This window comes from Macadamia integrifolia, chromosome 8 (assembly GCF_013358625.1).
Source record: "Macadamia integrifolia cultivar HAES 741 chromosome 8, SCU_Mint_v3, whole genome shotgun sequence".
NCBI classification, from domain to species: Eukaryota; Viridiplantae; Streptophyta; class Magnoliopsida; order Proteales; family Proteaceae; genus Macadamia; species Macadamia integrifolia.
The window spans coordinates 5,003,987-5,015,021 of NC_056564.1; the positions used below are offsets into that span (position 1 = coordinate 5,003,987).

General features: G+C 39.5%; 1 protein-coding gene across 3 annotated transcripts; it reads left to right on the forward strand.

The window, feature by feature from the left end:
* The first annotated feature begins 1,937 nt into the window (after positions 1-1,937).
* LOC122086146 (protein NETWORKED 4A-like) lies at positions 1,938-8,093 on the forward strand. Of its 3 annotated transcripts, none has more exons than XM_042654862.1 (3): positions 1,938-2,222; positions 4,962-5,073; positions 6,136-8,093. In XM_042654862.1, the coding sequence occupies exons 2-3, from the start codon at positions 4,968-4,970 to the stop codon at positions 7,797-7,799; spliced, it is 1,770 nt and encodes a 589-aa protein (XP_042510796.1). In that variant the 5' UTR covers positions 1,938-2,222; positions 4,962-4,967; the 3' UTR covers positions 7,800-8,093. The 3 variants fall into 3 exon arrangements, with proteins under 3 accessions (XP_042510796.1, XP_042510797.1, XP_042510795.1); XM_042654861.1 differs by lacking the exon at positions 1,938-2,222 and adding an exon at positions 3,607-3,671; XM_042654863.1 differs by lacking the exon at positions 4,962-5,073.
* Positions 8,094-11,035: the final 2,942 nt, after the last annotated feature.

The following is an 11,035-nucleotide window of genomic DNA, read 5'->3' on the forward strand; positions in this document are numbered from 1 at the left end:
GAAGACCAAGAGGAAGAGCACTGATGTGGCATACACAAGATTATTATAACCGGAGTCAGGGTGGGGATAACCAAAGCCCTTGAATCAGCCGAAATCTGAAATACTCAATCGATTTTGATTCAAGTTAACTGATTTGATCGATGTGATTCTAATTTTTGAAATAGTAGAAACACATGTGTTCAATTGCTTAGAGTAAAACAAGGGTATTGGCAAATGCAAGGTCAATTTACAATGGGTGAGAAAGCAAATCTATATTAAAAATACAATTCAATTCATGAGAGCAAGAAAATAGAACAATCTTCTACCAACACATTTTTCATGCTGCTTAGTGTTTACTATCGTAAAGGGAAATTTTTTTGTCAAAACACTCCACCGGTGTTTTACCAAACATGGCCTTATTGGAGGGCAACAAAAGCTTCAAAAACCAGGTTTGCAAAGCAAGTACGAATTCAAGTCTCTAGCCTAGGGGTGTCAATTCGTGGCCTGACTCGACTAAATTGACCGGGACTGATCATTTATAGACCGGCTTGGCCCGAACTGTTTATTAAACGTGTCGGGCTTGAGCCCGACCCGTTTACAAACGGTCGGTCTTGGTTTTGCTACTTGGACCGTCGGACACCTGATCGAGACTGATCGAATAACATCCGATCGAGATCGGCCTGTTGTGTACTGGCCTGGCTCGACCCTTTAATGATTTTAGAATACCTATTTTACCCCCCAAATTAAAGAGTAAAAACTAATAAGTAAATATATGTTTACATTTTAAATAATGGTTATATTTGGTATTGATGAGGCAAACTATGTCCCCTTCCTTAGCACGGTTGAAGCTTGTCTACAAACTTGAACAGGATTGACCCACTTCCTCGGCCCTCCATCAGGTCGTGCTACCACCTCAGCCCTCCATTAAGTCGTGCTGCCACATCGGCCCTCCATCAGGCCGTACTACCAGTCACCTTGGCTTGACCAACCTGTCACCTCAGCTAGGCACAGTCAAGTAATGCACCTAGAAACATGCACACATCCACTCCTACATTCAAAGGACGTGATCCCTAATCATGGGGGAAGGACTCTATCCACTATACATCATCAGGGAGGTCCACCCCTCTCACGACTTGCACTTCTGAGATCAACAGAGAATATTCCCAGAATATGCCCTGAAATCCAGAATATTCTCAAAATCACAGTGCCACTCCCCTCAAGGACTCTACGCCTAAACTGGACTCTCCACAAATGCCCCTCCTTCTCTCTCCATCAGCAGCCTATAAATACCAAGGTAAGCCTCCATCATAGAGGATCGATCAATCACTCATTTTTACTGGAAAAACTCTCTTGAGCATCTGCTGTGGAAAGATTTGACTTAGACATCGGAGAGTCCCCCGTCGGGTCAGCCCGGCTCTCCCTTATCATCTCTTCTGTGCAGGTCGACCAAAGCACCAGGAATTGCAGGAAAGATCATCCGGTCAATTTTTGCCGCATCAGGTATCATTTATTGATTTATTGTCATTTTTTTGGGCTTGCATGAGTGGGTTGGAATATAAGAGCACATTTTAAAGAGGGTCCGTTTAACATTAAACATGTTTGTAGCCCGATTATGACCCGACTAAAGCCCGATTAAGGTAACCCGATAATAGCCTGAGGTCGACCGATCGAATATAAAGCGTACCATGCCCTCAATAACTAAGTCCGATTAGTTAAATGGACGGACACGATGCAGCCTTTGAATGTCTTCAAGCCCGATTAAGCCTGACCGAAACAGGACTGGCCCGACTAGCTGACACCCCTACTCTAGCCACACAAGCACATCGTGGGCCCACTCTTTGATGGAAGTCCTTTCTTTTTTGGATTATAGTTTACACGTAAGGGTATTACCGTCATTTACGTATGAATAGAACAGCCGGGAACTCGGGCATTTCCGACTTTCCCTCGTTAAGGTGGCAGTTGCGCTCTCTCTCTGTCTCTCTCTATTTGCAGGTATTGCCATACCATGATCATGAATAATGACCCATTCTTATCTTATCCACCATTTTTAAAATCTTTATTGGGGTGGACAACTGGGTATTTGAATCTCTGAGTTTGATCTTCGATGTGATCTTTAAAGTTAAACAGGGTTTTATGATTTCTATCTCATTATCTCTCACGGATCTCTCTGGACATTTCTTCCTCGCGATAGTTTTGAAGATTTCAAGCACTTTGCATTGTCGAGCTTCCATTCACCGGAGAAGGTCAGTAATCAGTACCTCATTTTTGGAAGCTTTTGCTGGTTCTGAGTTCTGATCTGTGACACTGAAACTTATTTCCCCATTTACTTTCATGTTCTTTATTGAAATTTCGTCTGTTTTCCCAGTGACTCCCGTTTCTGATTCGGATGTTGGTGATGTAGGTTATCTTTCATTGATTTCATTTTACTATTCTCACAGGATTTAGAATTCTTTTTCTGATCAATGCCAAGAGATTCCTCCTTTTACTCTTGAAATTGGAAGAGTATGAGTTTTCTTTGTATTGTACTGTGTGGTTTTCTCAGAAATTTTGAACTTCTTCTTCTCTAGTCTCTTATACTTGAACTCTGTTCGTGGATTCATCGTAATAGTTTTCTGATCTTGGAGAAGAAAATCAAAAGGGACAATACTTAGGTTTTGGGAGAAATTAGAACACGCCACAGTAACCACACGGCTCACACCGCCGAGCTTTTCTTGAGGGATTTTCTCTGGGAGATTATTCTAGATTCTTCGGTAATTGCATTGTGACGATAATACCCTCGTCTGTGGCTCTAGCTTACCCTGTAATTATCCTAGTTAATCTCTGTTTTTAGTCTATTTTAGAACTGTTTTGTGAGGGTACTATGGTCAGTATACTTGTTTTGAAGTTATTAAAATAGAGCAGCTAATAGTAGTCAAATCATTTTTTTATTCGTTTCTTTTTATTTTAGGGATGATTGGTTTCAGCTTTTGTTAACCTTTCATGGAAGTGGCTGGACATTTTGCTCGATGACAGATCACAGTGGTAGGCCAACACCCACACACGCACTGGGCCGTTGTCGCTCCTCTGCAACTGTTGGCCACTTGGCCCTCCTCCAGTCACTATTACAAAGAAGTGCCTGCCATGAATACACCTTTCCACCACCATTATAATGATATGGAATCACTATAACCAGTACCATATGCTTTCTTTTCCCAGTAATTTTTCTGTCTTGGGGACCATGAGATGATAGCAGAGAATCCAGAGCGAAATGGGGTTGAATTAAGCTACAGGATTAGGATCTTTACTTACAGTTTAGAGATGGATCTCTATTGGGTTTAAGCCCTTAATCAGTATCTTAAGCTTTTCTTCATGCTTCAATAGTCACACAAATAATAGACCTATCTTCCTGAAGATGCAGTGGAGAATTATTTCAAAAAAAGTTTCCTCTGTTACAAAGTTGGGAGGCTCACATGGGAGCTGTGCCCAACCCACTAACTAGAACCTTACTTGACATCTGGGAACATGAAGGACTACAGCTTTACGTGACATCCCTACAGGAGCCATCCACTAAGAACCTGTGACCCTACACCCACAATTTCCAATTGAACTTTTTGTTTAAATAGTAGAATATGTGACTATACAAGACTTTATCTAGGTTCTTCCCTCTGTTCCAGTTGATGGAGGTTTATAGGGAATCTCAACTCTTACTTCAGGTCCAATCTCTTGCATGAATCCACAATTGTAGACCCTTAGCCTATTACAGCACAATGCTATGATAAATTCAATTTTTTGACCAAAAAAAAAAAATTTTATTGTATTCCATGACAGAACATTTATCTGCTATTATATGCTTTTTCAAGGAATTACAATGCAAACTGTTAAATTCGTTAGTTATATTAGGATACAATGGATATGGATTGATGTATGCATTTCCATTTGCAAGAAAGTAGCAGAAATATGATGTGATTGTCCATTTCATAACGTTGTGCCCTTTTCTTTTCTCCTCTTTTCTTCCTCCCCACCCCCACCTCCCTCTTTTGGAATGGTTGCTTGGGGACAATTCTTAATTGTATGAGGTTGGCACACTCAGTTCCCACCATTCAACTCTTATCTGTAGCCTTATATTTTGTTAAACAACACGTAATCCACTCGAGCCACTACCTTCACTCTGATGGGTTTAGTTATACTTTCTGTCTTTGGCGTGGTAATTGGTCTTTATTGTTGATGACTAAACCATCTCAATGGACCTTCCTCATCTTTTCTCCGTACATAGAGGTTGTCCCTAACCTCCCACCTTCCTCTCTCAGTTTAACCCTTCTGATCTTGTATTTCACCCTTCTCATCATCCTCTGCTTGCCACATTTGTTCTCTGTATGCCTTGGTTGATTGACTATTCTGTCAATATCCCACCAACTTGATAGAATTTTGTTAGTCCACTCAAGTCACATTTGTTCTTTGTTTTGGGATATTTTCCCTCCCCCCCCCCCCCCCCCCACAACAACCCAAAAGAAAAAAAATTCTCATTTTCCCAAGGTTCTCACTTTATGCAGTAAAGAATCATGAAGTTCTTTCCTCTCTCAATCTCTCAAACTTCATTAATTGGGTGAAAGAGGATTGCTCAATGGTTAACCTCTCTATCATTGACGCAAACATCTTTGGTTACTTTCATTCCAACCCTTCAACCTTTTCAATTATAGTAAGTAACTTGTATAAAAATCAACTGTATATGGTGGAAATTCCGGAGAAATTTTGGTGTCTGAAATCTCATTTAAATAGCTGTGCTCAACTAATGCAGAGCCAATATTCAAATCCATTTCCTGCTTCTGCTTTAATCAGGGTCACTTTGGTTATAAATGCCTAAAACACAACTTTATTACAGTCCATTCTCTAACAATGATCCATGCCTTCTTGTACCTTTTTAATCTCATTGACTTGCTTTTGGTTTAAAATCTGAGGTTTGTTTTCTTGGCTTTGGGATAACGCTGTTTGTATGTATACCTCAGGCCAAAATGAGCACGAATTTGAAGAGGGCAGAAACAAGAAAATTAAATTCTTGGTGGGGGGATAGCTATATTTCCTCGAAAAGTTCAAAATGGGTGACCGAAAATCTGGAGGGTAAGAAACTGTATATAAATTTCACCTTTCATTATCTTTCAATTGCAAGTAAAAATATAAATTTGTTTGAGAAGAAAGAATGGAAAGAGAAATAAAACAAAACATACGAAGCGTGGGAAACTCTGTCAATTAGCCACATTTACAATTGTCTTACCAACATTAGTCACCTTGCCCTACAGGCTACAGTAGTCTTAATGTACAACAAGGGTGGTGACGAAGTTGAACTTTACCTTCTTTTTATTCCTTTTAGTATGACACTTCTTTTTCTAGTGAGTAGGTTTTAAAATTCAGGATCGATCTCAATCGGATTGAATTGGATAGATTTACCCCCTCCTTTTCTTTTTGGGATCATTTTGCCTTTATACCTTATCAATGGATTGGTATCGAATAAGTCAGGATTGGGGATTGGTCTTGGCTGATACTGATTTGATCCAATCCAGACGATCTTGATCGATCCAATTCAATTTTACATATTAAACCAATGAGGGGTTAGAAAATAATGTCATCCATGTGGGTTCATAAGGGACTCTCATGGTCAGAATAAGAAAGAGAGCATCAATGTGGATCTCATTATATGTTATATAATAAGGGTATAAAGGAATCTATACAATTTTCATGTTTATGGGTTGTGGGAGGGCTAGGAAGGAAGATGAGGATTTTCCCACAAATGTTGATGGGTAGGAGGGAGTCCTATACTATGTTGTCGGAGGGCTAGGAAGGAATATGAGGGTTTTCCCACTAATGTTGTTGGCTAGGAAGGAGTCCGATTAGACCATGGGAAAGGCTAGAAATTAGTCTCCTTGGGTCATATAACCGCGTTTGATTGAAACTGGAAAATCTTGACCAGCTTTGACCCCTTCCTCCCCTTTTTCTCTCCTCAACCTTTGCGCGCACTTCCAAACCTCAACTGCCCAACGGTTAAACTTTTCCAAATTTTGCATCTGTATATAACACACAGCTCCTCACTGCCCATGATCAGTTTGAAGAAGTCTTCCATTTCAGTTTCTTACCAAGATGTGTACAATCACTAAAAAATGACTAAAATTCTCTTGATGACAACAGAGATGGGCAGCAGCGTCAAACAGATGCTGAAGCTGATCGAAGGCGACGGAGACTCGTTTGCTAAGAAGGCTGATATGTATTACCAAAAGAGACCTGAGATCGTCTCCCTTGTCAAGGATTTCTATCGGATGTACAGTTCTCTTGCCGAAAGATACAATAACTTGACAGGAGAATTACGCAAAAACATTCCCTCTGAGTTCAATTCGCAGAGCTCTGGCATTCCCAGGATCTCCAGCATTTCCAGCATTTCCGATGCGGGCTCTGAACAAATCTCTTCAATACCAATACCTAATGGAAGATCCATGCCTCTTAGGAGTACCCACAGGGCTGCTGGTTTTGATTTCTTTCTGAGTTCTGCCGGAGGAAGCAGCAATGACCTTACCCAAAAGGATGGTGACCATTCATCGTCATCTTCGCCTGATTCTGACTTGGACTCTGATGATACATTGTCTGTCAACAATTACTCTGGTCCACCCGTCAATGACAATGGCGAAGGAGTACTACATCGGCGGATTATCGAATTGGAGATTGAGCTTGGGGACTTGAAAGAGAGACTTCATGAGGATGAGGAAGGAAACAGAGATGGTGGTAATGCAAAGACCGCTGATAATAATTCGAATTATGAGAAACTGCTAGGTAAGATGGCAGGATACGAGGAACAGCTGAGACTTGCAAACGAAAAGCTGAAGCTCGCAGAAGAAGAGATTTCCAGATTGAAGCGTAAGCTTGGGGATGATGAAACAATGAAGCTTACCCATAGTTCTCAGGCTCAGCTTGAATTAGCGCAGAAGGATATTCAGGTGGTGGAGACCGATAATAAATCAGGGGAAGGGCGGTCGTTCGATCTACAGGAAGAGATTGCTGGTTTGGCGACTAGTGTTTCGGCCTTAGATTCTGGGTCTTCGATTGAAATTCTGAAAATTGCAAACAGAAGGCTTCGGGACAAGGAAGACGAAATTGCGAGATTGAAGTTTGAGCAAGAGAATGATAAACGCTCTTTGGAAGAGGGAACCAGCGATCGTGTCTGTCAGGTTCCTGTGGATGGGTCGGAGATTATTGAATTGGAAGCAGACGTATTGAGAGAAGAAATATCCAAAATTGCCCAGAATTCCTCTGCGGAGGAGAGGTTGGAGGCTGAAATTTCAAAGGTGACAGAGGAACGTGACCAGCAGGAGACGAAACTCAGAGATTGGGAATCAAGGGGGAGATCTCTGGAGGAAGAGATAGAGCGATTGGAGGTGGGCATTGCACAGAGAGGAGACGATGTGGAAGCATTGAACAAAGACCTTGGCGCACTAAAACTAAAATACGACATGCTAGTTGCAGAGAGAGATGGGCTGAAGGCGAAGGTAGAGACGATGATGGCTGAGGTGAGTTGCAGGGACGATCGGATAGAGCATATGAAGAGATTACACATGGAGCAGATGGAGATGTTGGTAGGGGCAGAGAGGGGGAGGAAGGTGATGGAGGAACTGGGAGGGAAAGTGAGGGGACTGGAGGAGGAGGTGGAGAGGCAGAGGATGGTCATATCCAACGGTGAAGAGGAGAAACGAGAGGCCATTCGTCAGCTTTGCTTCTCCTTGGATCATTACAGGAATGGGTACTTGCTGCTTCGCCAAGCTTTTATTGGAAACAATAAACGCCACTCGATCTTGGCTTCCTAATAAAATTTTCTCTCTTTCAGAAGTTATTGTTTTGTTTTGTTTTTTTAACCCAAAAAAAAAAGTTTTGTTCTGTTTCTTTTAGACCCATATATGCTCTACATTACATTTACATGTAAATTAAATGTTTGTATGAACTTGTGTAATTGAGTGCTTATAAATCCATTATAAATGGGTCCTCACCATTATGTTTGGTTGTACGGGATATTTAAGTGGATGGGAAGTGTTATAATCATTACTCTATGTGACCCATGTGATTATAAACTATTGCATTTCTTAATCATATTTAGGGTGATATTTTTTCGTTTTATGGGAACAAAAAACGGAATAAAGCGTTTAGTGTGAGCCTCTTGTTTTTCGGTTTCTTTGGAATGAAAAGGAAAAAAAAAAAAACCCTAGAAACGAGAAATGATGGAACGATGGAATCTTGTTCCGTCATTTCGGTTTAGTTTCAAATATAAAAAAAAAAAAGGAACAACTAGGGTAATCGTTTTTTAAACAGGCTTACTAAACATAATTTTTTTTTTTTTTAACGGCATTTTGATACAGAAACTGAAAATTTTGTTTTGAACATGTAGAAACATAATATGGCAATAGGCATAAATAAGACTTTGACAAATTCCTCAATTAAATATTATTAAATGAAGAAGGAAAGTATCACTTACAAGTCAATACAAATATGTAGAATTGTAAACAAAGGTCCTTCAAAAGTGTAGAGTTGAGTCGTATAAGAATACTCTCCTTAAGGTATTTGAACGCCCCGTACTAGTATGCAACCGGGTTGACCAAAGTCCTCACCTCCAAGATAAAACAACTCCCCAATCTCTTAAGGCGCAACTCCAATAAGTTATTGCAATAGGGAAAACCAAAGGTGATACTCAATGTATACCATGTACGACATGGTTGTAAACAGAGAGGTTTTTGGTAAAACAGTCATTGTTTGTCTTAAGAACACTCAGAAAATATGCAGAATTGTAAACAAAAGGCCTTCAAAAGTGTAGAGTTGAATCGTATAAGAATACCCTCCTTAAGGTATTTGAAGGCCCCATACTAGTATGCAATCGGGTTGACCAAAGAAAAGGACAGTAGGAGAGAGCACTTTTTTCCACAAAGAGGTTTCCAAAACACACTTACTGACCTTGGCCACGGCCTGACTCAAAGTGCGAGATTCAAAAGGAACCCAAGAACCCGTACACACACATTACAAGGGAGAGCACCTCTCTCAAGTGCTTGCATCCCTAAGAAACATTCCCACATATAAACCCCCTCACACCTTTCATCCACTTCTGATGTGGGACTAAACAAACTTGAGAAAAACTACTTTTAGCTCTCTACTTATCCTTACTAGTGTACAAACAATATTCAAAAAGTTAAAAGGGGGGAAAAAGTTTTAAACATTATTTGAAACTTTAACTTTACTAAAGTAATATTTTATATTGTATAATATAAAATCCAACAGAACAAGAAACATCATTTCTGGAACTGAATTACTACCAAATGTAGCTTTAGTAATAATACATTTCACATATTATAGCAAAAAGTTTTGGGTACAAAGTAAAGTGAAATTTAATAATCAAATATGAAACACAAGTTAATGATATAGTTACATGGGATAATGACTACAAACTTTTTTTTTTTTTTTTTTTAAATATGAAAATTTTACTTCTCCTCTCTTCCCTTTAATTCCCCATGCGATGAAACGGACAGTTTTCATTCCATCCAATTCCTTGTTCTAAAACCATTGAGAAACCCCTTCGAGAGCCATCAAGTTTATTAAAGAGACAGTCTAGCTCTGTAGGGTTTTACTGGGATTTTTCTCGATTTAGTTCCCAAATTGGACACCCTTATGTAAGGATGTGAATTTGAAACCGAGCCGTTTGCACTGAAATCGCAAAACCGTTTAGTAAATGGTTCAGTTATGCTTTCAAGTTTTAGGCCGATTAGCTAAATGGGTTGAAATCGAACCGAGCCGTTTAACCCGTGGTTTCAAACTGAATTGAAACCGTGAAAATCGAACCATTTAAACTGTCAAAATCGATCCAATTAACCCATTTAAAAATTAAATAAGGTGGTTGCAAAATATCATCAGTATCTCATTTGATTCAAAGATTGAGTGTTGCAAGCCTGCAAGTAATTTTAGAGGTAGCTTGCTCATTGTTTGGAATGCCAATTAAATTAATCCAATGCACTAAGTAGAATGTATACTGATAAAAATGCAATTTTTGCTTATACCATGGCATATTAATTATATATTTTCTAATATTATAACACATAATTCTAGGAGGGGGAGAAGGAGAAAATCTCTACTGTAAGCATTACTTACTGACTTATTAGATGCGCTTGAGACTATTTTCTATCAAAATGTTTTCTTTTGTTTAGTTGTTTGGTTGTTTTAAGAAAACATAATGGTTTGCATTTTCATATTCTCAAGATTGAATCATTTATCACCAAAAGCAAATTTTAGTAAACATGCGAATAAACTAGCAAACCGATTGCTAACCATTTAGAAACCATATGAAATAAACCGAAATCGAAACCATTTAAAACTTTGAAATTGAAACCGTTTAAAAATCGTGGAAACCGAAACCGCTTACTAAATGGTTGCGGTTTCAGAAAGTGCAACCATTTAGTAAATTGTGCGATTATGGTTTTAGCCAAAATATATGTGAATCGAATCGAACCAAACTGTTTAAACCGAAACCGAACCAATTAACACCCTTACCCTTAGGTAGGCCATGGCATGGACACCATACCCATCTCATCATTAAAGTTTCAGCCCCACCGGGATGGATTGGGAGGGGCTTTTTAAAACCCAACCCCACCTTAGGTTACTGTTCTTCCATGGGAGTATCTCTCTACTTGAAGCGCAAGCCCAACCTTATAATGAGCCCATCTTTATTTTTATTTTTATTTTGGGTTATGAGTCTCATGACTGAGTCCATATGAAGGTTGCATAAATTAGAACCCAACCCAACCTAATATAGTCAAAGCATAATCTTTGAAGCCCATAAATGATTTCTTGGGTGGGAGCAACTGTGACATGTGCACTCTTAAGGTTCTAATCCTTTTGAAGGAGATTGGTCAGGAAAGGAGTGTGGATCAGGTTGTTGTATGAGAATTATTCTTGTATGGGCTGATTCATACAGATGAAATCCACCACAAAATTAGTTGTTGGGTGGAATTTATCTGTGCGGATCAGCCCCATACGAGAATGGTGTATGAGAATCATTCTTGTACGG

Bases quoted from the DNA above. Each gene is read 5' to 3' on its own strand.
- LOC122086146 (XM_042654861.1), top strand. From the start codon at position 3,636: ATGGAGGTTTATAGGGAATCTCAACTCTTACTTCAG. The intron at 3,672-4,961 runs GTCCAATCTCTT...TGTATACCTCAG, and splicing joins AATCTCAACTCTTACTTCAG to GCCAAAATGAGCACGAATTT. The intron at 5,074-6,135 runs GTAAGAAACTGT...TGATGACAACAG, and splicing joins GGTGACCGAAAATCTGGAGG to AGATGGGCAGCAGCGTCAAA.